This window comes from Astatotilapia calliptera, chromosome 7, assembly GCF_964374335.1.
Source record: "Astatotilapia calliptera chromosome 7, fAstCal68.1, whole genome shotgun sequence".
Taxonomy (NCBI): Eukaryota; Metazoa; Chordata; class Actinopteri; order Cichliformes; family Cichlidae; genus Astatotilapia; species Astatotilapia calliptera.
Window position 1 is genome coordinate 32,145,297 of NC_137428.1, and position 27,959 is coordinate 32,173,255.

Genomic DNA, 27,959 nt, shown 5'->3' on the forward strand with positions numbered 1-27,959 from the left:
ATGCAACTGTGTTTGTGGTAATGAAAATAAAGAATTTGCATTCTTATAACCCACTGGGTGAAATGAAAAAGCTATCATATTGTAGTGGGAGAAAGAGCAGGCAAGAAGATTTATAAATACTTATTAAATATTTTATACAAAATTAATTATTTGGAATGTTTAGATGGCAACAACAGTTTACAATAATGACAAAGATTACACAAATAATGAAGTACAGTGTTTTACATACTGTACTTGATAACTACAGCAGTGATTTAGTGATAGCATAGGGGTTTAAAAATTTTGAAAACACAAAAAAAGTGATCAAAAATAAACAGTAGCAACTTGGCACAAGGAACATGTAGCTTAGAGAATTGCTGTGAAACATTGACCCTCTTAAACCAATAACGTTAATTATTCACAGGGGTTAATACACTGTAACAAAGAGGAGCATTGAGTTGTGGTTGTGACCAGTTTCACAATGTGCACGCACTGAGGGTTTTATAATAGAGCAATAATCATTTTTCATTAAGTCTAACATTCACATTTTCCATTACATCACAACACTGACGCACATCACTTCAGTCCACACAACTGAAAAAAAAAACCCATCGTAAACTAATAAGGAGGACCAAGGAAAGCTTTTATAACATCAGAAAGAATAAAGTAACACTAACTATAACACATTAAAAAGAAAACCTAACCCAGATAAATATACCCAATAAAATGATATGGAAAATCACTTGGAAAACTGGACAATGAACATTTTTATGGGCAAAGAAGTAGCTAGTCATCATTGCTGTAAGCCAAAGGAAATACAAGGGCTTTAAAAAAAAAAAGCAATTAAAAAAAGAAAACAAAACAAAGAAAAAAAAAAGATTACTTTTCTTTATTTATTATCTTTTCATCAAAGTAAGGCCACTCCAAAGAGTAGAAGAAAACAGGACAGAATTATATATGTAAACTTTAAATATTTGTCCAGATATGCAGATTTTATTTTTTGGAAGAAAGTTCAACATCTACTATTTCTAAATGAATAATTCAACAAGACAATTATCTCTTAAATCAAGGACACACATGGTTACCTTGGTTATTAATTGCATGACAAGCACTTGCTTGTCACTTTTAGTTTGAGGGTGTGTATTTCAACTTGTTATGAAGCTGCAATTCAGGCCCAATTTAGGCTACATCAGCAGCTTAGACCAACCACTGTGCAAATCCTTTGACACTGTCGTGGTAAATACGTCCATTTTTGGTGGTAAACAATAATTCCATCACAAGTTTTGAAACACAAAAATAAATACGTATAAAAAAAATAAATAAAATGGTTACACCATCATGGTTATACTAGGCTACATGAGCTAAATAAAGATGGCTCAAATAGCACTCTTGTTAAACTTCCACAGTGAATTTTCATGAGGATTTTAGTTAAACCTTATTGTTACTGATTTTTATTCCCTCAGGTTTTATATCTAGCTATTCCTTTTCCCAGGGAAATAGGGCTGGAAACTTCACATGGCAAGGCACACATTAAACCAATTAATCCTTCAAATTGATCTGTGAAATTAGCAAAATTAAGGTTTGTTACTTTAAGTACCTTCATTTCACAAAGTATGTCAGTACTTGACCAGGATTGTGTCCTAGCTAGTGCTCGTTCATTCATCAAACAAAACACTCCTTTATAAGATAAAACATAGTATTTTCACATTTACCCAAACCATCACCCAAGGAGATAGAGAATATGGTTTTTAAAAGCCTACTTCACACATTCACAGTTTGCAGAGTGTAAGGCATAAAACACTTGGCCACAGTTTGGGGTGAGGTGGGGTTATTGCACAATCTCTGCACCAGGGAAGTGCAGAGATTTGTTTGGCCCTTCAACAGGACCTGGCATCATCTGTTCCCTTGAGGCTATGACATGCTCACCGTGCCGCTCCGGCTGATGACAAAGGAGCTACAAATAAGGTTAAATAGCTGAGTAAGTGGTCACTAACCTGTGAAACAGCTGTTGAGTGTGAAGCTTGAGTGAGCCAGCATTTATGTGGCTGTTTGCTGAAAAGCAAATAATATGGATGTTTGAGGAACACTGCAAAGTGACTGTTGGTCAAAAAACAAACAAACAAACAAACAAACAAACAAACAAACAAACAAAAAAAACCAAGGTGAGAACATAGCAGTGATGTAAGAGAAATGGCAACCCACTACCAAACAGTCAACAGCAGCTAAGACACATCACAGGTCCAAGAAAGAGTCCACATGTTCATCTACAATAAAACTCGGAGAGGATTTTCCATCCTTTTGTTTTCCGTCTTGTTCTCCGGATATCCTCATCTGCCCTCCTCTGCTGATCGAGTTTCTGACTTCAACCTCACAAATTCCTTGGCCACATCATCATTGGACCTTTGAGACAGGATTCGCAAGGCAGTGAGGCCTGTGTCGTCCATGTATATACGCTGTCCAAGGGGGCACCAGCAGGCGCAGTTGCCTTTCTCCATGATGTCTCTTAATTGCAGCACGACCAAACCCACCACCCGGTCGGCACGACCAAAACAGTAATCTTTGACGCATGCTTGCAACTCATAGCACTCAAAGCCATCTTGGTTACCCAGAACACTGTGAAGAGAGAACAGAGCGTTACGTGCTTTGAGTTCTCCAACAGCTTAATGGTGTATCTGTCAGCTTAAAGCTGCAAAAGACTTTCAGGTAGTGTCTCAACATCAATGACCCACTGACATGATTTTATATTTACTTTTCTAGTGGAAATCAATCAAAATATTGTTGTGCAAATCCCCGAATGGACATATACATTTTACATATAGATTTGAATTACATATGAGCTGCAGCCAAAATTAGTCTTTCCAAGTTTTTCTGTTTTGCTTATTTTTTCATAAACTGCAAAATCTGGAGGAAAAAAAACCCAAATGGACTTACAAATGGAAGGTTTCATTGAACTTGGGAGACCAGCTGTTGTTCTTGGACTTGGTCTGGAACTTCCGTTTCTTGTCACTGAGGTGAGGACCGATCATGGTGATCTCCACAAAGGGTCTGAACATGCCAGACGTCTGCCATTTTAAGTCACTGGCCCCCACAACTGTAGTAATAAATGCACAACATGATAATGTTGTCAGCTGAAGAGCAAATGTTGCTTAAAATGCCACATTTTTTACATCACTTTAAAAAAAAAACTCAGACTGACCTTTAACAGTAACTTTCCTCTCTCCACTCTTTGGATGAGTATAAAGCTCAATGTGGATACACACCTCTCCAATTGGTTTGTCCACACCTGATCCTAATTTTCATGAAAACACACACACGTTAAGTAAGTTTACATGTGACCACATGTAGGCAAAATACAGAAAAGAAAAGAAAACCAAGTAATAACGCAGGGTCAGGATGGAAGGGAAATGCAGATGCAGAGGATGGGTAAGGAATGACCTACCAACAGAATGACAAAACCAAATTGTGCAAAAGGAGACTGTGTGGGGAAGAAAGGGAGGTTGGCAGTTGATTTCAATGAAACCTACCCCTGCTGGGTTGTATTTTTTCATTGGGAGTTAACCTAATACCCTTTCCATTGTGCACTGGCACAGAGGCAGCACAGGAGATAAAGAGAAGACAGCAATGATACATCAACAAGTTCCAGCATCAACAACACATAAAAAAAAAGAAAAGAAAAAAAAAATGGAGCAATTGGTGAAAGGACCTTTCTAATCATGAGCACATAGCACCCTCTGCTGGTTTATCTTTGGTAAGGCTTTCCTTCTGTACCTTTTTACTATTAGATACTTTTGTCAGTTACCTTGTGCTTGTTGTGTGGTCACAAACGTCTTGATGAGTGTGTCTGTTGTCTGAGTATAGAGGGACAGAGCGTGGCGGAGTGAGGACAGCTCAGGACTCTTCTCTAGGAAGGCCTTCTTCAGCCCATTCCCTCCTGCATGGAAATATTGCTGCAAAGAGACACAGGGTGAGTTAGGTCATAAATATTTAGATGCACAGCTGCAAGCATCCAATATTTTGTTTCATAATATTCTGAGATCTTTTACAGCAAAATAAAAAGTTTAGTAATGAATTAATGAATAAATAGCAGATATAAATAGCAGATGAAGCTAATCTGAGACAGCATCCTAATGAAACCAAAACCCAGAGTACAAACTGACCTTAATTGTGTCCAGTGCCACATCCATGACAGCACACTGCCTGGGGGACAGGCTTTTAGCCTCCCCTGCCATGTGATCCTACACAGCCAAATGGTGAGCAAAAAGGTGAAATTAAAATACTTACACTCTTAGTAAGCACATTTTGTGGACACTTCTTTAAATTAGGGTAACACCGAAGCCCATTTGAGGACACTTATTGTTCAGATATGTGGAGGCAATATGATACCTTGAGTTTGGAGAGCTGACCCAGTTCTTTTGCAGCTGAGAGAATCTGTGCTCCCTGGAATATAATTTTTAAAAAAAATTTTATGTATGAAAAAAGTTAATAATTTTGTAATATTAGAAATAGGCAAAGTCAATGCTGACTCACAAAGGTATCATTGCCCTGTGGCAGGACAATAGTCTTCTCCAGGCTGGTCATTACAATCCTCCATAGCTCCTTGAGCACACGCTTCAATACAGTCTTCTCACACACAGTAGCAAACAGTGTCAGTCTGCAAGAACACACACATAGACGTTGTAAACATACTCTCACAAGTGCTTGTATTATTCCTTTTAAACATATAAACAATACTGAGAAGTCATTCATGAATGGAAAAAAATATGTCTTTTAGCAAAAATGCACAATTAACAGTTTTGCAGTTGCAAAAACGTCTTTTTGCTCTGAAAAAACATTTTACCAAATTAATTAATCACCAAATTATCTCAGCAAAAAAAAAAAAAAATTAGACTACAGGACAATTCAATGAATAAACAGAAAACACCGTAGTTTGGCTAAAACAACTACTCACTTTCCATCCAGGAAGTCCATGAGTGGCCGTAGCATGTTGTCAGAGTCAGCCTCCACCTGGTTTTTGTTGTTGGCATTGACTGGTCCTTTGATCTGGTACAGCAAAGATGCCATTTGTCGCATACACTCGCTGATGCGAGTCTGGAAACTGGAATTAAAATAAATAAATAAATACATTATCAATCAGCACAAATGTGTGTTAGCTTTCACAGTTGTATACACACCAGTACAATGTACATACCTGTTCCCAAAGGTTCTACTTAGATCATCCAGCACATTGTTCAGCCTCACCTGCAGGTCATTCAGCAAGTCACAAGCCTCTGTGTCCATCTAAAGACAAGCAAAGACATCATGCCCAGGAGGGATAATGAATCATTTTGACTGAGGCTTTTGTGTTGCGCATATGGTATAAGAAGAGCTCTGAAATATTTTGGCAGAAAAAAGTTTTTGAAACTTTGAAAATCAAGCATATTCAACTGAATGTAGAATGGAGGTGCCAGGTTTTCCAGTGAATGGAATTCCTGGAACCATCAACCAGCAGTTCATATAAGAGTTTCAATCTGACATTTGCAACTTTGGGCCAAAATAGCACAAATTACCTTTGAACCTCTAAAAGCTGCACTTCACAGTAAAAGCCAAGAAGCAGTGAATGGCAGCACGATTTTAAGATTTTCATGGAAACCTGAATAGCTTGTGGGTGTTATGCAGCTTTTTTCAAGTTGTAAAATGTCTGTATTCCATCCTCCTGCAGCACAGTAATTTCAATATCAGACACCCTTGAAAAAGAAATTACACACGCATACATCAGAGCAATCACACTTTTTTCACAGCAGTCTTCAACTTTCCAGAGGTGGAACATTTACACCCCCCCCCCCCAAAAAAAAAAAAATGTAGTAGATGTATTGCAAGCAATAAGACTTACAAGGACAGGCTGAAGGGAAAAAGTAGGGAAAAAATTCTTGAATTACTGTAACTCAAGTATATCTGACTCAGGTATAACTGAGGCATCATCTAAATTAGCACTGCCTGGAGGGGAGCTAAGCCATATGGATGAAGCCATGGTGTGGCTCATTAAGTCAATGATTCAATGGCCTTTTGATTCATGGCTTGTCAGGGTTAGGTAGCACCATTAGTGAGAATAAACAGAGGGTTGTGCTAAGCACCGTGATGAGAGGCTGCAGGGAAGGAAAGGCGCTAGGAATGAATTGATGCTGCATATGCTGCATTTTTTTTTCCAGCTTTTGGCGTGTATGGAAATATTCACAATGGATGTGTCTGTGTACCTACACTCACCTTTTTGTCTTCAAATGCATTTTCAGTCTACATTGGCACAGAAAGGTGAAGATAACCACGGTTAATAACGGAATAATTTATAATACCTGGGAAACTACAAGAGGTTGATTCCACAAGGTGTTGTGGAAAAAAGGATTGCCTACCTTTTCTACTGGTGCATCCATCTTTGTGTGATGGGAATGTTTGTTTGTTTTTTATTAGAGATAAACAAAAGTTTAAAAAAATGGTCAAAAAACTTTTCCCCCCCCCCTTTTTCAACCAGGCAAATAATATGTATAAAAATTTAAATTCAACTATAAATACTGAAAGTTTTTCAAAGTGAAAAAGTGTGTGATATTGATACCCACCTTCTCCATGTCAGACTATTGCATTAAAAAAGGGGAAATTGCAAAGAAAAAACAAGAATTAAAGGAAAGCAATAGCAGAAGACTCCGAAATGCTTTAACAGGGAATAAGAGCAGGTTTGCAGAGAACCAGGGAAAATGCCACTGGAAGATTCCCACCCCAACTGATGACACAAACTCAATCAACTCCACTATGATCAACACAAGGAACTGTTGTTGCAGTAGGACTGATTATGACTGCCGTTGCTGGGAGTAGGCACAGTACAATGGGGGAATAGGAGCACAAGAATGACTTGAAAGTGAATGAAGTTAAAACTATTCTGGACTGCAACAAACCTCAGCCTCTATTTTCTCCCTTATTTCCTCTTCCTCTTCCTCACTCTCCTCAAACTATGAGTGGTGGTTAAAAGACAACACACAAAATATGTAAGGCTCATCATTACCCGCCACACCATATTAAAAAAAGAAAAAAGAAAAAAAGACTTTTCTTCCAAGTGAGTATATGCAGGCATGTAAACATGTATACATATTCATTGGACTTGCCTCCCATTCTAATGTAGAGTTGAGCTAGAAAAAGAGAAAACAAAAGACATGACTTTGACTTTACTCTGTGCAAAGAAATAGATTTTCCATAATTACAGAAGTTCACTTCAATGAATGAAGAGCTGAACTGGACTGTAAAAAAGAGTGAGTGCTTTATTAGCCAACTAGCAAGAGAGTAATGGGTAAAATAAGCTAAAAAATATTCATATTAAGACTTTCCTAGTTAAAGTTTCCTAGTCCGCAAAAGAAATGTCTTTATTTTGATACCAACTTTGTGTTAATTTAAGTAAATGGGGCAGTAGCAACACCACATTTTGCTGCATTTAGTTTATCAGACAGTTAAGCTCAGTAGCTATCCATTGTTGTCACGGCGAGTGAGGTGAGCCGTGTGGAGGCAATGAAGGAGGATCCAAACGCAGGCAGTCGTGAAGGTGTGAAGGTGGTTTATTGAGCATGAAAGTAAATACAAACGGCAAAGGGAGCTATGACTAACTAGACTGGGAACAAACTAACTACAGAACACGAACCTGAACATGAGCAGAAACACTTGGCGGTTGACAGCAGGGAAACACACAGATGACGCAGGGTGGAATACACAGACGGACCAGCAACTACAATGACGGCAGACATGACTTAAATACACAGAGAATCACACACAGGTGGTGGACACAGCTGGGAATAATCAACAAGACGAGACAAAGGTAAAACTGAACACACTCACATGAGACGCAGACCATCACAATAAAACAGGAACAAGCAACCATCACACTAAGACACAAACTCGACATAGAGAGACAGGCAGAAAATGGCACATGGAGCTAGACAAATACTAAGCAGACACAACTGAAGAACAAATCCTAAACACCACAGAAACATGAAACTCAAATAATAAACATCATCATAATCAACACTACCAGAGAACAAGAAAACAACCCCTGATGCAAACTAAAACCAAAACATAATAAAACTCAAACTACTGGGTCCGACGGACCCAGAACCGTGACAGTTGTGGCTTTCTTTCTATTGAATTTGTGGTAATTTGTTGTCGATAAGGTATTGCTAAATGGAATATTTATGCTAAATTAATATTTTTTTAATTAACTGTTAATTTGTTATCACTATTATATTGGTTTTACAGTAAAATATCACATATTATTTATGTAATTGCATTAAGAGACATGAAGCAAAATACAAGTACCTGTTATTTCTAGTCAATATTGTAAATAATCATAATAATTCACAATACAGGTTACCTGCCTATTATTACTACCACATGGGTTAAAGTAGGTGATAAAAAGGTGGTGGTAAATATGATTAGATTAGATAGATTGGATTAGATGAAACTGTATTTATCCCTTGGGTAGGTTCCTCTGGAAAATTCTGTTTCCAGTAGCACAGCACTGACAGAAGTTGCAGAATGTGAGCAGAAATATACCATATATACACATGTACTGCATATATACCCACGACTGCAGACCTGCTGATGGTTCCAACACCATCATTAAGTTTGCAGATGACACCACGGTGATTGGCCTCATCAGTGACAACGATGAGGCCGCCTACAGGGAGGAGGTGGATCGTCTGGCTGAGTGGTGCGACAGAAACAACCTGCTGCTTAACACCGAGAAGACCAAGGAGCTCATCGTGGACTACAGGAGGAATGCTGACCCACATCCACCCATCCACATTAAGGGGACGGCTGTGGAGCGTGTGAGCAGCTTCAAGTTCCTGGGAGTCCACATCTCCGAGGATCTCACCTGGACGACCAACTGCTCCAAGCTGGTCAAGAAGGCTCACCAGCGCCTCTTCTTCTTGAGGACTCTGAGGAAGAACCACCTGTCCTCAGACATCCTGGTGAACTTCTATCGCTGCACCATCGAGAGCATCCTGACCAACTGTATAACAGTCTGGTACGGGAACTGCTCTGCCTCGGACCGGAAGGCGTTGCAGAGGGTCGTGAAAACTGCCCAGCGCATCGCCGGAGCACCACTTCCTGCCATAAAAGACATCTACAGGAAGCGGTGTCTGAAAAGGGCTGGGAAAATCATCAAAGACCCCAGTCACCCATCACATGGACTCTTCACCCTCCTGCCCTCTGGGAGGCGCCACAGGAGCCTCCGGACTAAGACCACCAGGTACCGGAACAGCTTCTTCCCCACAGCTGTCAGACTCCTGAACTCTGCCTCCTGACATCTGACCCACGTTAAACTCATGGACTGAACATACACACACCCACAATGGACAACTGTACCCTCAAACACAATAATAACATGGACTGAACCACCACTCACAACCACTAGCACTTTATATAGCCTCTGTAGAAACTATCTACACCCTCACTTATCTTAACTGCACTACTGTATAGCTCTGTGTAAATAATCATTCTGTATATTCGATAATCTTTAATCCTACAACTGTTTACAACTTGCATAGTTCCCATTTCTGTATAGCTGTATATCCCAGATTCTGTAAAGTTATTTATTTCATATTCTGTATAGTTTTTCATATTTATATCCTGTCCATATCCTGTACATAGCTTGTACTCACTACAGCCTGTACATACTATAGTTATAGAATATTCACAACATACTTCATACCGTGTACATTATAACATAATAGACCCATTTCTGTAATATACTCACATATCTATATTATTGCTAATATATATTGTAATATATCTATATCACTAAAGCACTTCTGGATGGATGCAAACTGCATTTCGTTGCCCTGTACCTGTGCATGTGCAATGACAATAAAGTTGAATTCTATTCTATTCTATTCTATGTATATATATCAATATAACAAATATAGCAAATCCGTCAGTGACCCATCACAGTCAAGGAATAAGATTTTGTAATAATATTATGCAAACTATTTTCCTTTTACTCAATATTCAGTGATGTAATTAATGGAAGTGCCAGTCTGAGACACCCGCACACACAGAGCATTCACTATGTTTCAGTTAATGCCTTTCATCTATGATTATGTTGAGGAATCACCCTAAAAATAAACACGACAATCAAACTACAAAAACAAACGCACCAATGAAGGTCAAGAAATGTAATATATGCGCAACACGCGCAGGCAAGTAGATGTGCACACATTAACAGCTACAGGCTAACACGTCATTAGACGCAAAGTTCACCAAAGCAGCTTGGAAGGAGACCACAATTAAAACGTTTGTAAAAGCAAACACAATAACACACTCAAATGACCTTAACCAAGCTGAATAGACTTACTTCAAAGAAGCTAACAAAGGCTAAAAGTAACTAGAACGTTGTTATTTGTATCTTTTTTTTTTTTTTACAACGTTTAACATCTTATATTTTAAAAAGATTTTATAACAAAGAGAAGATGTTTCTGTTTGTATATGCTCAGTGATAGTTCTTAGAAAAAACAAATGGAATCAGCAGGTTACACTTATATTAAAAAAAGGAATCACCCCCAAAATTGCAACCGATCTACAAGCTAAGGAAGCTAAATCAACATTCACTGTGACACACAAGAGCTTTGAGAGGGTACTTCAGCTACTCTGCATGATAAAGGAAGGTTGTGGACTACATAAGATTATGACACTACTGGTTTAAAGTAAATATTGCACAATGTAAACTACAGGCTAACAAGACTGAACTATGATATATTACAATAAATTTAATTATTGATTAGTTAAAGTCTAACTGCTGCAATCCACAATACCCACCGGAGCCTTTGCTTCATCCTCAATTGCAACCTGCTACTCAAGCCACAGCATAAAGGAAATAATCAATACGGTGCTCCACAGCACACCATGAAAATGATTTAATTATATTAGAAAGATGTACATTTATATGGATAAATATCCACCCTGACCAGACTATATTGGAACCGTACCTCTTCTTCTTCTTCCTCCTCCTCTTCTATGATTTCATTTTGCTTCAATTGTAAAGTGAAAACATTTGGTTGAAATATAGGCTACAGCATCCCACAGCTATCATCCTACGATCACTCCAACAGTATAAGTTAAATAAAAAAAATTTAAAAAGGGTTCCATATAGCTATGATACTGCATGCAGAAATGTTGTAGGGAATGAAGGCAGTGGGGAGGTAACAGCTAGGAGAAAAGCTATTGATTTTCAATGCTCTAGCTACAATATTGATATGGAGGACATGACTAAATTAAGTCTCTGCTTCAATACTCTGTCTATTAAGAAGCATAGGGCTAACCACTGTAACCACTGATCTAGGGCTACACTTTCACTGACAGCTTCACATCAGGCATTAAGCATACAGATCTGAATATAAGATAATATTCAAAGCGTAAGCAAATGCTACTATGTCACATCTTAACACATCTTAATCCATTAACATTTGCCATTTACTTTAAATTAGCTAAACTACCACTACTGTACGCACCAATGCTTCTTGTATTGCAATCTGACACATGAAAGACACAAATGCAACTGTTGTACAGCAAATTTAAAATGTAATTTCATGAATGACTGATGTTTTTCTTTTTTTCTACACGAGTGACGCTACCAATTTATTAACAAAACCGGATACCATTATGCATCATGTCTTCATATCCATCATATTTAGACTCACCTGTTTGGCACCCATTGACTCAAACATCTTTTCCAGCTGGATTCTTAACTGCTGAACATTATTCATTAATACACAGGGCTACAAGAAGACAGAGAGAGACGTTAAGAGTGATTTTGTGATCTTTTTTTATGTATCATGTCCAATGTAATAAATGTTTTTTCAGCACAACTGGCAGAATTGGCTGAAAAAAACATGGCAGAAATTGGCAGGAAAAAAAAAAAAACTTACAATCTTCTCTTTGTCAATATAAGATGGAAAATTCTTGGTCAGCATGGCACTGTACTGCAGAAGAACTTTGGCAATTGTCTGTAAAGACAGGTAGAAATAAAGGCATTTAAACGGCATTTACGAAAAAAAAAAAGCTATTTAAAATCAAATTTCTCTCTTATCTCTTCAAAGGGGGATAATATTGTACTTTGGGGGTTTCGCTAATCAACATAAATATTCCAAAATGTGCTTTAATGTATTCTGTAGCAAGGAGACAAACAAATTCTAAAGTAGGACATTTTTCTCAGCAGACTTTTCCACAGGGGGGAACTGTTATGCCTAGTTCAACAATTCTTTTTAATCCAGCAATATAAAAATTCTCTTTTGCAAAAAGTCAAAATGTCCCACAAGACATTGCTATAGTGGTTTAATAGTTTTTTCCCTCATATTTCGTGGTCATTTTTCAAAAACATTGGAAGTTTAAAGCAAATCTTTATTAATTCTAGAATTGTTAAACACAAATGCACACCATATTTCATGCAGCTCGATCAAGCTAGTTTGACTTTAAATGTCATCATCGGGTGGAGTACATTACCTTGGAAAAGCGGCGACTATACTGAGCCATGACCCTAGGATCAGGACATTCCAATTTCTTGATAATCTCAAAGCTCTGGTTGAGCTGGGTGAAGATGTCCACCACAGAGCAGGAGAACAGAGCATGCTCAGATGTCTGCTGGAACTGAGATGAGTGCACAAATGACACTTACTTCTTATCAACACTCATATAGTAGATAAAACAACATCTACAAGCAGAATGTTAAAGAACATCAACAAGATTTTAAAGCAGCTTTTTAATGTCCCCATGCTGATAGCATGGCTGTATCTGTAAACACAAAGATAACTTTTTTCAGTTCAGCACTATTTTAAATTAGAACCTCAAAGGTATCGTAGAGATATCATATCAAAGGGTAAGTTCTAGTTTTCTTACTCCATCTTTTTTGTCTCTTTCCAGAGCTCCATTCATAAATTCCATAGATACTTCCTCATTTTCGTCCAACCACTGTAGCACAAACTGCACAAACCATCTAAAAGTGAGAAATAAAGATTAGCAAATATGTTTTTGTTTTTTTAACACAGTTCCTTTTATCTTTGTTTAGATGGATTATCAAAGTCAAAAAAGGCAATAACATTTGCCTTTTCTTGTGCCTGTCACTGAAAAGGTCAAATGCACTTACGATGGGTAGTCTGGTACAACACCCTTAAACACTGGCAGCTCCTTGACATATTCATTGTAGAGCCACTTGACCTTGAAGTGCAGGTTCATGTAGTCTGTGCTCTTACACAGCCTGTGCTTCTCATGCTCTGCCGGTTTAAAAACATAAGGAGCCATATGAACTTAGGGATGTGAAGATTAAAGTCAACGTCCCCATTTTAGTAAAAGCTAATATAAGACAGCCAAAAGGTAAGGTGAAGCAATCATATGGTGCATATGGACATCTGAGTATTGTAACAAAACCTCAAAGAACCCCAATGCATACAACCCCCCCCCAAAAAAACCCCACCTTAACATGAAATCGTTTCTAAATTCTAGTGTATGTCGTTGTTCTTCACTTAAATTCTGAATGAACTTGTAAAATAATTCTACAGTATCCTCTTATTAAAGGAAAAAAAAAAATCGGACTAATCCAAAAGCTTTCTTTGGGAAACATGTTCTCTGACGGCCTAATGCTCAACAAAGACGAAAGAACACACACACTAATCCCATTTTATGTATTTGCTCACTGTAGAATGTGGTGTGACTAAATTCTAAAAGTCTTTGCTTTATTCGCTTTGAATGTTTTTTCTGAGATGAGATGTATTAATATCAAGCAATGGCGTGGCCTGCTTGAACTGCAGCTACACAGATATAAGGTAGTAATACAATCAAAGACTGTGAGAACTTTAAAATGTTTACAAAATATTGATTAGCCTTAAAATGAGCAGATGCAGGTTCTTTTTTATTGACATGTTTAAAAATAACAGCTAGAGCTTTGAATCGTAAGCACTCAGTGTTTCGTCTCTGTAGCAAACTCTCCATCTATGAACTTTTCATGTTTATTCAGATTGAAAATAAAGAAGGCGCCACTTGTGTGTTTTGATGCATTTTGTGAAACAGATATTTCACACTAGTCTCTGTAGGGGATTCATTTTGAGGACAAGGGCTAGAATAAAAACCGGGTGTCTCTGAACACCAATAGCGCTGTGGAGTACAGTATAATAGAGAAAAAGTGCAGAGAGGCTCCAGGGACACATAAGCAGCTTTCAATTCTAGCACATTTATTATATTCTCTCCAACTTCTTCTGTTCCATTGTGTCATTGCTACCCCAGTATTTCCTCTCCCCTTCTGGTCATTTTAGGTTCCCAGAGCTTCTTTTCTCATATGCTTGTTATCACACCCTGACTCTCCAGCTTTTTCCTTTACTTCTAGCAGACAAACTACAGTGCACCTCCACAGTCTAACCCAGCAGAATAATCTTATAAAGAGTCCAGAATACCAAGACCTACCTTCCATAGCATACTTCATGTCCTGTGCAAACAATGTCCACATGACCTCTGCTGACACCTTTCCTACATTAAGTTCTTGAGGGAACCTGAGACAGATGGGAAGATGTGACAAGGTGAAACCTAGTGGATTCCTGAGTTTAATTAATGCAAGCATCCATAAAAATGTCCTAGATCTCTGGAAAAAGAATCAAGAAAAACATTTTGTTGAACTACTGCAGTTGAAGTAAAACCTAAAAATAAGGAGACCTGATTTTGATGTATTCAAGCGGCTTGAATATTTTAGGAGTAGAGTTGCATGACTCACTGGTTCAGTACAGGTGTGTAGGAGTTTCTGTCTTCTTCAATGATGGAAACAATGAGCATGATGAGTTTGGGCCAGAAGTCCAGATTCTTGATGCTTGGACCCTGCTCCTCCAGAGGAAGCTCCTCCTTGTTCTGAATAAAAACCAAAAGGAAAACAGTTAACATTATAGTCGCCCCTTTATTGAAACATTTATTCACCGGCCTGCTGCTACAGAGTCTGATAGCTGCACATTGTATCCTGCAGCTGTGTGACTCACCGTGTCCACAGGCTGGTATTGTCTGCTGTACAGCTCGTGGCAGTTATTGAAAATGTAGTCGTATGTAGAGTTGAGGCAAGCTTTGACACAATCCCTCACAACTTGACTGGCTCTGGGCGGAGACTGTAACTCCTGGACCTGGAAAGAAGATGAAGATAGCTACAGAGTCAGTAGATGACTGCAAACAAGGGATATTTTATCAACTTGTCAATATCTGGCAACAACTTCAAGGGAAAAAACATTCAAGTCAACAAACTGATAAGAAGATACTACAAAGCTGAACTACAGATAAAGAATATGCAATGTTACCTACCTTCATCCTGAAAAAGGTAATGCTGGTTAGAAGGTCAACAGTGGATTTCAGATCTTGCAGGCGATCCTTGCTGCTGGCAGGGAAGTGATTCTAAAGAAGAAAAACACGTTTAGTTCACAAGTTTTCACACTTTTCAAAGACTGTTGGCACAATTTGCACAAAAAATATTCATTGATCAGATGATGAAAAAAATTCTTTTTTTTGTTTTTTACTGGCACAAAAATATTAGACATGTACATTTAGAAAACAAGACACTAGTAGTGATACAAGAATCTCACCCTATAACTAGAAAGGTCAATGCGTAAGGAGTTGTGCAGCTGGTCTAAGAGCTTGACAAAGCGTTCTTTCTGTATGGGAAGAAAAGGGGAAAAAACATGTTCCTATATTAGAAAGAAGTTTGGCAATCTATTTGTGCATAAAATGCAATAGCGAAGAAAGGAAGAGAAAATAAAACAAAACAAAGTACTTTACTGTGTCTGTGTGTGTGTCAGTAGTACAAACCCCAAAATTAGAAGCAGCAAAGCGGTCGGAGGCAGAAACATTGGTGGAGGCTGTTGTGTGGGCGTAGAAGGCATTGATATTGGCCAGCAGGGTGCTCATCACTGCAGGGACTCCAGGACACATGTACTTAGAAGACAGACAGGCAAAGTGCCTGCATAGAGTAGCAAATGCAAAGCTTGGTAAGTACTTGGGTGGGAGGCCTTAAGACTTCTTCAACAATGTGTACCTGCTTACACTTTGTTGCAATAATGTCAGCATCCAGTTCAAATACCTTTATTTGGACAGTCTGCATGTACTACAGGCTCTTGTTTTCACGTGACAATTTCTATTAGGAATTGTCGTGCTATCTGCCCATCACCTACCTGACACATTTAGACTGAATAATAGCCCACTGAAGCATTTTTCTGCGAATGATTGACCTAGCTAATAGTCATCTGTATGGATGATGACACTGCAGTGAGACACATCCATCCTCACCCTGTTTATAATTGACTGTACCTCATCTGAAGGCCAGAGAATGACAATGGCACCAAGAGGTTTATTGATATGACCTCAAAAGACAGGGAAAGGAACATGGGGAATAAAGAGGTAACACATATTGACAGGTAAGAAGACAGTCCAATTCACTGTGTTTTTAGACTCACGTCATGGCCTGGTAGATGGACTCAATCCCATAGCGCATGGCAAACTCATCCACTACTTCCTGTCCCACATCATCAAAGTAGACTTTCCAAGAATCGTCTCCACGAGCCTCTGGAATTTTTACCACACCTTGACCAAGTACATCAGTTGAATGATGGAACAAGTTCTGTAATGGGAAGAAATGGACAGACTTGATCTAATTCACATGAACTTCAGAGCTAACACTAAAGCGTGAGAAGTGATGGTAAAGTTATGGTGGCTTTTTACTGAAACAAATATGATGAGATTGTTGCAATTTACGCTTAATATTATTTTTACTGGATGTGTGTAGAATACAGACTTGAAAAGCTTTGGTTTGACAGATTATAGGATTTTCAGTTTCATAAGCACAGGTCCTTTAGCCCTGATTCAAAATTTGATTTGTTTTTTTCAGGGAAGAGGTTGGATTATGGAAATATCACTGTGCCTTTAATCCTGTCCAAATCTATCACGTCTGCAGTCAATCTGTGCAACACATTGAAACAGCTACAATAGTGGTTGCAACCACTTATGCAAACCCTTTGTGTGGAGAAGTTGCTGAATATCCAGCGTGTCTAGGTAATTAATCGTGATTCTGTGAATCATATACCTCATGCAAACAAGTGTACTGCACGTGATATGGAGCCACTTTCTCCTCTCCTTTGATCTCCACGTTGATTTGGAGGCGAATGGCACCAGACACAGCTGATTTGTCTGTCCTCTTCTCTGTATTTAAGTACAAAACAGTCAATCAGATGCACATCGGGAATGTCTTGATTCATAACTTGAGTCCAAATCTGTGACACCAAAGGCACTCTAAACTAGGTCTGTTAACACAACCCTAATCACAGACTATTAGCTTGGCAATTCTATTGTAAGGGCTTCTGTTTCTACAGTTTGATGGTCGTCCAGAGTCAGCGATGATAATAGAAGTCCTCCAGCTGATAGTGAGTGTAACAAAGGCAATGGGCTGCATGAGTCTGTGCCTGATAACAGAAGACATTTGAGCTAGAGTGTTTCTGGAGGTGGAGTTCTTGGCGGCTCACCCCTGCTATTTGCCCTGACAGGCAAATCATTTGGGGTAATTTGTACATGTCGCTAGAGTGGTCGATTTCCGACTGGAGTGCTGCTACTTGATAATCACATATCAGGAGGTGAAAGGAAGAGAGTCAGAGAGGGAGGGAGAAAGAGATAGTGAAAATGTTTTGTTTTTTCCCCCCTTTCTCTCATGAACTAGGTATATTACATCATTAATCATTAATTAAGCATTCAAATCCAATTCATAATAAAACCTATCAAAATAAATATTTGATCATACAGTTTTCAGGGAGATATTAAACCAAGCAAGTCAAATCTCCTAGCTTAAAAAAACAAACAAAAAAAACCCCACACAAAACAACAACAACGGTAGATTTATGGGCACATTCATATTCAGTGACAAGCTGTTGCACTTGAAGATTTATTACTGCTGCTGTCAGGTCAATTTTAGCACTTTAATCAAGTATGAACAAAAAAATGTGCTTAAGAAAAGTGAACACCTCACCCTTACATACAACATATGAAGAGATACGAAGACGCAGAGACAGTAATTCAGAAATATTATTCTAAAGACAACATTTGTTTGCCCACAAGACTGGGATTAGATTTTATCCTGAGAGGTATTCAAGCTACATATATTCATGCTGCACAACTAGTGCTCATGTAGACTAGCACACAGGCCTGAGAAATCAGATCCTGTATACTTGTTAATTATTTTGTTCAGGCATCATCCTAATGAAACTGGCTGCACACCCTAGGGATAGAATTGGGGGATTATCGTGAAACTTTTTCCTTAAAATTATCACAACTTCTTGCTAGCAGGGAGAAACTCATTTAAAATGTAATCAAATAAGCTAGTATTTTCATGCAGACCAACACAGGCCTTAGGGAAGCAACATGCCTGGGTATAAATATGTTTGCTGCAGGGAAAGGAGATGTGACTAATGAGGTACAAACAACAGACTGGACTTGCTGAAAGCAAGGCTTTTAGCGCCAAACAAAAACATACAGATGTGAAATTGATGTAACAAGCAGATGAGATCCAGGTTATAAACAGGCATGGTAACATGATACAAGGTGTGACCAAAAGATTGGGAGTAGATATTGGGAGTTTTAGTAGGTATTGATGCATTTAACAAAAAAGATAAATACATAAATAAATTTAGCTGAGCTTTACTTGAAAGTCATATTCACACTACCTCTCAGATTGCGCTGTCGAGGACCCATTATGACCACTTACACTGTGCGTTCTGTGACGCTGCCTCCCCTCCGCATATGCTATACAGTTTTCTTCATGATGTCTACTAAAAAAAGACAAGAAAGCCAACTGACCCAGGTTATACCAGACATCCATTTCTCCGCTCAGCGTTCGGACTTCAATGATGCTCTGTCCCAGGAAATCGTCAGATTCCCTCTTCAGACGCTGCTTCACTCTGGACTTGATGTCATCATCTTCATCCCACACTCGCACTTTGATTCGGTCTGAGGAATTGTGGCACTCACTAACAAAACAAAACAAAACAAAACAAAAAAAGGAGCAAAAAAGAAACATAAACTGAATAATATTAAGTTACAAGATGATAGATACTACAAGGGAGTAATTAAGGTGAGCACTTATAGCACTACTGATAACAAGCACTCAAGGAACAAAAAAAACAAAACAAAACACAACAACCCCCCCCCCAACAACTTTTTTGATTTCATAACCAAGAAACGACTCACAAATGGAACTTTTCCTCCCAGACTGGATTGAGGTTTCCATAGATGGTCTTTGTTCTCTTCTTGGTCTTGCCCACCTGAACAGTGACATACGGATCACTGGATCCTGTCTTGTCTTTTGCCTGAAGTCCTTGTGCACAAACAACTAACCAAGACATAAGAAACAATAAAAAATTACAGAGAGCACATGTAACATAGCTCCAAAGTTGTCGTTGAGCTGTGATGGCAAAATACCTGTGATTGTGATCTTGGCTGACCACTTTGACGTCCCATCCAATACGCTTTGTTTGATGGTTTTCATCTGCTGTGCATGGATGGCTTTGCTGATGACAAACACTTCCCTGATCAGCTCAAAGATTTCTGGTTTGTTCCTTTCCCTGATCTTCATCCTGTCCTTCATGGCCATGATGATATTTTGAGTGCGGTCTTCAGCTCCATGCTTAGAGCTCTTCTCTGCCGCACCTAAATATTTATTTAAAAAAAAAAAGAAAAAACAGACCGAAAAGGCTTGAAACTAAAAAATATACATATGCCACTTCAGTGGTTACAAGTTAAATAAAAATGATTTTTAATGTGGGGAAAATATTCTTAAACATTTGAGACAAAATTGTAATGAAACAGCTTCCCGATAACGTAAAAATGTAGTTTCAGATCCCTGATGGAAACTTCTGTGAAACATTTCCTTAGTACTCACGCTGCAGACAGTCAGCATTCAGTAATTCTTGGCACTTTTCATGGCACTTGACACCACACTCAGAACAACGCATGCCTTGCCGTGCGATTCCCCACAGGAGCCCCTCACACTCATAGCAGTATGTAGGTGTAGTCGCTGTCCACACCTCGAAGTTATGTGGTGTGGTGCAAGATATGGGGTAGATAAGAGCCTGCAGGGTCTTCTTGTAGACATGATTTTTCTACAGAAGGAAGAAGATCTATTTTTAAAAGTCCTAATCCAGGGAAACAAAAACAAAAAAAAAACCCTTATCAGTTATAAGGACGTGCTTATGCTGAAAGGCCGATGGAGTCACAACCATGAAAACTGTGTCACTGGGAAGTTTTTGAAACCGACAATCTCCAAGATGCAAAGCAGAAGTTTTTTTTCCCCCGCATACTCACCAGCTCCTCATCCTTAATTGATGATCGAGCAGCCATTGCAGATGCGATTCCTGCCTTCCTGGCTTGGACAAGGGACTGAACAACATGACAAATACAAAGAAAAAAAAAATCAGCAAAGTTTGTGTACAAAGTCAAAACAACCCACAACCAAGCACACTGAAAAACAGTTCTGCAACAATAAAAGTCAATATAGTTAAAAGGTTTGAGGGGTTAGTTATAAAGGTGGTTAATAGAATTGTTATTATCTTTATTCTATGAACTTGATGAACACTTACCATATGGTGAGAACCCATGTGAGTATTATTAGTACCAAGCAAGTTAGCCCAAAGTCAACATTATAAAACATAGACAGGCCTTTGTTAGTAGTTTATTCTATCCAGTCAATTTGATCAAAAAGAAGAAAAACAACGTTAACCAAAAGGTGAGGGAATGACCTGTTGGCAATGTATTTTGATGGGAATGTTGAATAGAAAGAAAAGTAACCCAGGACCAAAAGGACACATGCAAATGTCTTCAATTGTAATAAACAGGAAGTATGGCAGAGATCAACATACTATGCCTGGTGACTACTGTTAACTGTCCTAGTTTATTTTGTACTTCAGTAGAAAAGGGAGTGTCAACTAGGTTCTATAACTTACCATAGCCTGACCAAGGAGAGTGAATGCATTCAAGAGAGTTGTGGGGAATAATTTTGGGTTTAAGAGAGGAGGGAGAGAGACATTAGCAGGCTGATTTCATATTTGTCTCCATTCTTTGAAACAACTCCATCCCAAATTCAGTGTAAAAGAAAAACTAACAAACAAACAAAAACTATTGTTGTACTGGTCTCATTTACAGAAACACTCACAGTAAAGAACAAAACAAACTGAATGAGATACAAAATACGGTGTATTTATAGGAAAATAAACAATAGGTGAGTACTGACCACATCGCTGACCAATGGGATAGGCTTCTTTTTACGTAGGTCCGGCATACTGTCAATTCCATACAGACCAGAGCCTCCACTACGGAACAAGCAAAACAGTTTTTATTTAGGTTTAAAATACAAATTTATTTAATCTAACCAAACTTCACCAATACAACACTATGTATAACTTACCCTGTTTTGACCCATGCCTGTCGAGTACTGGGTTCAACATCTCTGACCTGTAAGTATTTTAAATGTGAGAATTTAGGCTAGTGGCTTACAAAGACATAAAGAACTATGTTATGAGAGGAGTGGTGTTTGTGGAACCAGGCTTGGTTGAGTTTGACCTCTCTGATGTCACAGAACATGCAAATTAAAAAACAAACAAACAATAAAAAAAAAAAATTATTAAAAGATGGGACTAAAATGAATGCTGCTGAACTCTTTAATTAGGTTAAGTGAAATTAAAGTGTGGACCACGATCACAGTATGTAGATGCAAAACTAAAGAATACATTTTATTTCCAAATAGGACAAAAGCACGACCACAAAATTTTTGTCTGGGTGATTAAACATGCATAGAAGGTCTTTTTTTATTTCTTCCTACAAGTATAACTTTTTCCTTTTTCATTTATTTCGTTGACAGTGGAGTTTCCTCTGGGGTTCTTTCTAATAGATTTTGATAGTGTTTGAAAATATTATGAAGGCGAAAACAGAACATGACACAAGAAATAACACCACAAACATTGTAAAGTTACAGCAAGCTCCTGGTAAATTATTCTGTAACAGATTAACTAAAGTTATCAGGCAAATGTCTCATCTAGAATGTCAATAATACGTTCAGACTAAAAATTACACATCTATGCAGTCAATACCATATATAATGTGTATTTAGAGCATTATGCTTTGGAAACAACAAGTATTTATGTTGATAAGAAAAGTAAGAACAGTACTGTGTGGGGGGGATGCACACAAATTAATAAATAAACAAACCGAACAAAAACAAAATAATGTAGCTTGAACATGGAGCTAATATATTTCAAGTAACCTGATTATCTTCTCTCCAACAGTCTGCAAAAACAAAACAAAATACAAGTAGCATTATAAATCAAGTTGAGTAGCTGTACATGAGCAAAGTCAAACAATTTTGTAACTAAAGGAAATGCATTTAGTTCACTACAAAAATAAAGATTTGATTTTTGCTGTTATTACCAGGCTTGCAAGTGGTATATATGCAAAAAATAAATGAATAAATAAAATACCTGATACAAACTCGTCTTGAGACTGAGATCCTTGGGACCCTTGGGAGCCTTGAGAACCATGGGATCCCTGTGCAGATTTGGACAGTCTATGACGAGTTTGCCTCTTTTCTCTTAGAATACGTTGGAAATTCTCTATACGTGCTCTGTGACTGGCATCAGTTAGCCTGCCTTGCTTTTCATCAGTCAGCCTTTCTTGATTTTCTTCATGAAGAACATGGTTTTCCCTTATGGGACTTAAGCGCACCTCATCTTGGTTACGAACTGGACCCAGTGGACTTTCATCCTGCCTTGTTGCATACTGGTGGTCAGGCGTTATATCAAACTTGGACAGTTCTTCATCTGTTGAATAGTCTCCTTTTCCTTGTGAAATCTCTACAGAGTGATATTCTGTTGGAGTTCCAGGAGAGGGGCTTGCTTTATGTGGAGATGCTTGAAGGGAGCATGATAGATTCTCGTGCATCTCAAGACAATCCATGTAGACTGAAGGATCACTGTCCTCCTTTGAGGTGGCAAAGTGAGGATAATTCTCTGTAAGGCTAATCTCTCCCTCTGTATAATCTACAGTGATATGCTCATCCTCAGGTTCAGAAATTTGTTTACCCAAGGATGGCGGTGGCTCTGTACCACTATCATCTTTTTCATCTTCGGTATTCAAACCTTCCAACTTTTTGAAAGCCCCTTTTAAAGCTGACCTGACCGTGAGTACAGCCTTGCTAAAACTTGTTGCATCAAAACCTACGTCAGCAGTCCTGGGTGTGCTTTCAGGATCTATTTCAGGTGACTCTGGTGACAATGTTTCTCCTACATCCTCCCTGGAAATGCTGTGATCTGTCCACTCTCTGTCCAAACTCTCAGCAGAACCGAGATCGAGAGTGTCCCCAGATGACGGGCAATAATCACATGGTGAATGTGGCTCTAAATAACCATCATCACAGTCTGTCAACAACACAGTGGAACAGCTCAAGCTCCAAGAGGGCCCACTCTCAAGTTCATTTGCACAGGCATCTGTGGTGTGGTATCCAGAACTACGTGAAAATGGACAGTTTGCAGCACAGTCGCACTCCAAGTTTTCTCCCTCAGCTTCCTGTCTCAGAGGCCTCCAGTCCACCTGACTGGAAGAACTTGAAGGTGAATTATAATGGGTTCCAAACAACAATGAAAGGTGCTCTGAACTGTTGTGAGAAGAATGACCTGGTGTGCTGCTTTGTGTGTCCTCTCTTGCACGTCTGTTCCAAACTCCTAGAAAGCTCTCAAGCTCTTCTCCACTGTTTGCACAAGAGGAAACATCCTCCTCACTCCAACCACCTTCTCTACTAATACTGTGCTGAATATCAGCAGTTGGCCATCTGCTATACTCCGTGTCACCAGGAAGAAAGGCTGCCTCTGGACAATTGGAGCTCTGACATGATGACAATGAGCTAGTACTTTGGTAGTTTTGGTCACAGTGAAGCTCCAGGTAACAGACATCAGACAAGCGCATGTCTGAACTCTGCTCCAGGTACTCTTGATCTTTTTGATGGACTGTTCTGCAAGTGGCTTGATCATGCCATTGTTTGGGGGATCTATGTGATGATACATATCCTGAATCTCTTCCATAATCATTGCAGTCCAGCAAAGGATTGGGATCACCTGTGTGAGGAGAAGAGATTGCATTCTGCCTATCCAGACTTCCATGCCTGGTGTGACGTGTTTGAGAAACAGGGCTAGGATGCGTTACAGCTGAAGCCCCGGAATATAGCTCACCTATTTCACTGAGCACTGCATCGACACAACAAGATACTTCATCCACTGAGCCTCGCACAGACGTTAGATACTGCCTCAGGTCAGAAATTTCCTCTTGGATCTTATTGATTCCTTTCAGCTCCTTCAGGATATGCTCCACTACGTTACTATGGTCTGCTTCCTCATCCTCCATCTTCTGCCTCCATTCCTCATTTGTGATTCTTTCAAGAATCTTGGGGATAGAAGCCTCCACAACTTCACTGCCATCTTGGCAATCAGAATTTCTGTCTTTCTCAGATATGGTGGGGTTAGCTTTGGTTATTGTTTTGCTGACTGATATCTGGTCATGAAATGAATTATCTTCTGGTGCCTGTAGACACTTCTGTAGTTTTTTACAGAGACTTTGCCCTACATTGGGGAGCTGTGTTTTTTTCTTCTGCAGCTCACTCTTCTTGGGTGAGAGTGGAACTGGCTCCAGTTCATTGGGTTCATCCTCTCCACTGACGTGTCCTCTGGGAAACATCCCTGAGAATTGGCACTTGTGATCAACTGTTCCTACACATGGAGATATCACTGCCTCTGTGACTCCTCCTTAAGATGGGTCAAGTATAAGCCAGCATCTTAACCTGCATATGAGTAAGTATCTGCAAGTAAGTTATTTTGTTGAAAAAGCTTTAAAAAACCATGTGATTATTATGCCTACCAGCTCTCTGTTATCAGATGGCAGCTAAATATGATAAAACCACCACATGAACTTTGGAACTGTCAACTTGCCCTACTACCAGCAATTACCTAAAACACAGGTACATAAATAAAACTAGTACAGGAAAGGTAATGATAAAGTATGCAAATGTATGCATTTTAAAAGTAGTGATTTTAAATGTAAACTCTTTTTTTATAATTCCCTTAATGAGAAAGTAATTTATCTTTCCCATTTTTATTAAACCCATCAAGTGAAAAACACAGACACATAAAACTTTACTGTTTTATGACCACTAGCTCAGACCACAGTGGAGTTCTAATTCTGACTATGCACAATATCTTAAACACTGGGCAGAAAGTTCATTTGCCTTCTGGATTAAAGACATCCCATATGGAAAAGAAATAGTAAAAACTTATATGATTTACTTATGAAAGTGACCACTTTCTCAATACTTTCATATACTGTTTTAGTAAGTATCCAAAACATACAAGTTTTCATTTATATAATTTTTCAAGGGATCTTATATGTGTTTTCACTCTTGTATGCTTTTCATACAAGTTTCACGCAAGACAGATACAAACTTTATAAGATTTATATATATCTTTTCCGTATGGGATGGCTGAATGCATTTGAGCACACATGGAATACCTCTATGAGAGACTACACTACTCTCCACAATACAAATGCTGGATAGACATTGTTTTAACTGAGAGTCAGTCAGAGTGTCAACTTCCAGAATGAACGCCATGCAGCTGCTTAGATCTCTGTAATTAGGATGCTTTGGAAAGACAGCACAGTAATTAGATGACAGGTCAATTCTCTCCTCTGAGGCCATGCCATTCTTACACACCCTTACCAGCTGCATGGCTTAATAGCTCTGATCCATTGGTACACACTGGAATGACAACTGAATACCCCAACTGTAACATAAATCTGGTTCTGGCATTATTTCATTCACAGAGGGCATTTACCATAGCTCTGTGATTTTGTCTTCTTCACTGAGACAATTACCAAATTCTCAAAAATGTAGAAGATGTTGCAGTAGTTTCAAGGTCAAGTTCTGTTCATCATCCCTGCTTTAATACTGCTTGTAACTCAAATTAAGGAGTTTTAATTGGACACGGCAGGATTTCTTAGCTCTACAAATAGTGCACTATATAATTCTTTTGAGATTTGTAAATGCTACTTTAAAAAAATATTATTAATATTTTTAATATAATTATATTATATTTAAAAATAGTAATAAAATAGTAATAAAATTCACACTTATCTCTTCCATCTCTGTGACTAAATATCTGGTTAAAAAAAAAAAAAAAAAACATAGGAGGCCTTAGCTTCTAAAATATAAATTACAAGAAAATTAAACATTTTATAGAGTTGCAATATTTTCATTTAAGATGGCCTCAGACTAAAGTAAGCTTATTTCTGGGGACTTTCTCTGTATTTTACAATACCTTTGTAGTCAATTTGCTTTATAACATAACTATACCATGGCAAAGTTTTAGGAAAGCAAATGTCCAATTCTATTAAGTAAACTAATCCAGGGAGTGCATAATATAATTGCTAAATACATTAACACACCCCTGCACTTGAGGTCTCCAATAAGCACTTTAGCACAGAAGGTGTGTATTACCCTGATAAGCGTTTAGTGGGTAGAAATGTATAATCAGCCAATCAAAACTGACTGTTTCAGTCACCAATCTGAGAATGAAAATAAGCTGATGATCTTATCAGCTGAATGGAATCCCCCTATCCTACATTTACAGGCAGCGATGTGCTTCACAATAAAATTACAGTTATAAATATTATTTTATTCCATAAAATAATTATTAATAGCCATATTTAATTTACAAACATACCAACTAATGCTAGTTTTAGACATACTTGATGAATATGTGTAAACAAACAAAGTCGCATCAATGTGTAACTAATTAATTGATTGATTGACTGATTGATCATAATAACTGAGGGGCAGGTAGGGGTTCGGGCCATATTCCAAGTGAGTCAATCTTCAGCGGTCTCCCTTTTTCCCCCCCTTTCCTTATTAAATAATCCACAGCTTTCATTAAATAGAAAGAAAAAGAATAAGTAAAAAAGGCATCTTGCTTTTGACTTTTTTAGCTGGCTTCTCATCAATGAGTGAGATTTTAGAATACTGAAAGAAGAGATGCCTTCTTGACATTTAATTGGCTAAACATGGTTGTGTATCTATGCACTACAATACTACATCTTCCATACAGTAACTTGTACAATCTATATTTTTAATCAAAGTATATGTTAAATATATATTTAACATAAATATACTAAATAAAATGTAATCCTTACCTTATCAGAAAGAATGAACAACCTGTAGATACCATCTTATAAAATTGATTAATTCCACATGGAGGGTTGCTCAGCAGCTCGTAATAGCAATTCCCTGTATTTTATAAAAATATTTACCCAGGTGTACTGGTGAACATTGTTCAGTGTCAATCAAACCAGCAAATCTTCCTTAAAGTTAAAAAAAATATACAAGTGCTGAGTTCCTGATTTCTACAACCGAAATAGCCAGCACAGCACAAGTAGATGATCACACAGCAGTTCACCCTCTGTTAAGTAGCTATCCCTCCCACCCTCTTGCATGCTTTCACTGCACTAGCTCTCTCTCTCTCTCTCTCTCTCTCTCTCTCTCTCTCTCTCTCTCACTGTTCTCTGGGAGTGTATTCCAGTGCAAACCTAATCTGAGGGTGTAAGACTACCAGCTTTTAGCTGATCACAGTCACTGTAAAGAGTCATTTGTCAAAATGTATTGTTTTTAAAACTTCAAAAACATTCAAGCTAAACACATTGGCAATACTACTATCCCTGAGTGACTAAATGAGAATTTGTGGAGTCAAAGGATAATATGTATAAACTTTAAAGCATATTCTCATCAAGTATGGGTTATGGATTTGCCTCCCATGATTCCTTGCTGTCGTCAAGTTTGATTAAATTACTACAATCTCATTCCAAACCTTTCTTTGAAAATAAACAAGCAC

General features: G+C 38.3%; 2 protein-coding genes across 6 annotated transcripts in view; both read right to left on the minus strand.

Annotated features, from left to right (window-relative positions):
• Positions 1-117: 117 nt before the first annotated feature.
• LOC113025958 (protein unc-13 homolog B) overlaps positions 118-27,959 on the minus strand; it is a 66,289-nt gene continuing 38,447 nt past the window's right edge. Inside the window, exons 11-48 of one of the 5 annotated variants that reach the window (XM_080304423.1) lie at positions 21,446-21,492; positions 21,272-21,350; positions 20,347-20,421; positions 19,925-20,144; positions 19,465-19,692; positions 19,234-19,375; positions 18,844-19,013; positions 17,084-17,199; positions 16,458-16,621; positions 15,814-15,964; positions 15,591-15,659; positions 15,313-15,402; positions 15,000-15,137; positions 14,744-14,874; positions 14,440-14,525; positions 13,130-13,256; positions 12,883-12,979; positions 12,490-12,633; positions 11,916-11,993; positions 11,688-11,765; positions 11,499-11,519; positions 10,977-11,018; positions 10,807-10,839; positions 7,107-7,130; positions 6,900-6,953; positions 6,567-6,581; positions 6,363-6,383; positions 6,220-6,246; positions 5,168-5,256; positions 4,928-5,074; positions 4,507-4,630; positions 4,363-4,416; positions 4,137-4,214; positions 3,779-3,926; positions 3,504-3,560; positions 3,176-3,268; positions 2,911-3,070; positions 118-2,592 (exon numbers count right to left, since the gene is read on the minus strand). In XM_080304423.1, the coding sequence (XP_080160549.1) occupies positions 2,307-2,592; positions 2,911-3,070; positions 3,176-3,268; positions 3,504-3,560; positions 3,779-3,926; positions 4,137-4,214; positions 4,363-4,416; positions 4,507-4,630; positions 4,928-5,074; positions 5,168-5,256; positions 6,220-6,246; positions 6,363-6,383; positions 6,567-6,581; positions 6,900-6,953; positions 7,107-7,130; positions 10,807-10,839; positions 10,977-11,018; positions 11,499-11,519; positions 11,688-11,765; positions 11,916-11,993; positions 12,490-12,633; positions 12,883-12,979; positions 13,130-13,256; positions 14,440-14,525; positions 14,744-14,874; positions 15,000-15,137; positions 15,313-15,402; positions 15,591-15,659; positions 15,814-15,964; positions 16,458-16,621; positions 17,084-17,199; positions 18,844-19,013; positions 19,234-19,375; positions 19,465-19,692; positions 19,925-20,144; positions 20,347-20,421; positions 21,272-21,350; positions 21,446-21,492 (3,903 nt within the window). In that variant the 3' untranslated portion in view covers positions 118-2,306. The remainder of the gene's footprint in view (positions 2,593-2,910; positions 3,071-3,175; positions 3,269-3,503; positions 3,561-3,778; positions 3,927-4,136; positions 4,215-4,362; positions 4,417-4,506; positions 4,631-4,927; positions 5,075-5,167; positions 5,257-6,219; positions 6,247-6,362; positions 6,384-6,566; positions 6,582-6,899; positions 6,954-7,106; positions 7,131-10,806; positions 10,840-10,976; positions 11,019-11,498; positions 11,520-11,687; positions 11,766-11,915; positions 11,994-12,489; positions 12,634-12,882; positions 12,980-13,129; positions 13,257-14,439; positions 14,526-14,743; positions 14,875-14,999; positions 15,138-15,312; positions 15,403-15,590; positions 15,660-15,813; positions 15,965-16,457; positions 16,622-17,083; positions 17,200-18,843; positions 19,014-19,233; positions 19,376-19,464; positions 19,693-19,924; positions 20,145-20,346; positions 20,422-21,271; positions 21,351-21,445; positions 21,493-27,959) is intronic. The other 4 variants (XM_080304424.1, XM_080304425.1, XM_080304426.1 and 1 more) reach the window with 4 other exon arrangements.
• On the minus strand, positions 21,488-24,889 carry LOC145430070 (uncharacterized). The gene is made up of 2 exons (XM_080304428.1): positions 22,515-24,889; positions 21,488-22,323 (listed from the first exon to the last, which is right to left on the minus strand). The coding sequence occupies exons 1-2, from the start codon at positions 24,757-24,759 to the stop codon at positions 22,292-22,294; spliced, it is 2,277 nt and encodes a 758-aa protein (XP_080160554.1). The 5' UTR covers positions 24,760-24,889; the 3' UTR covers positions 21,488-22,291.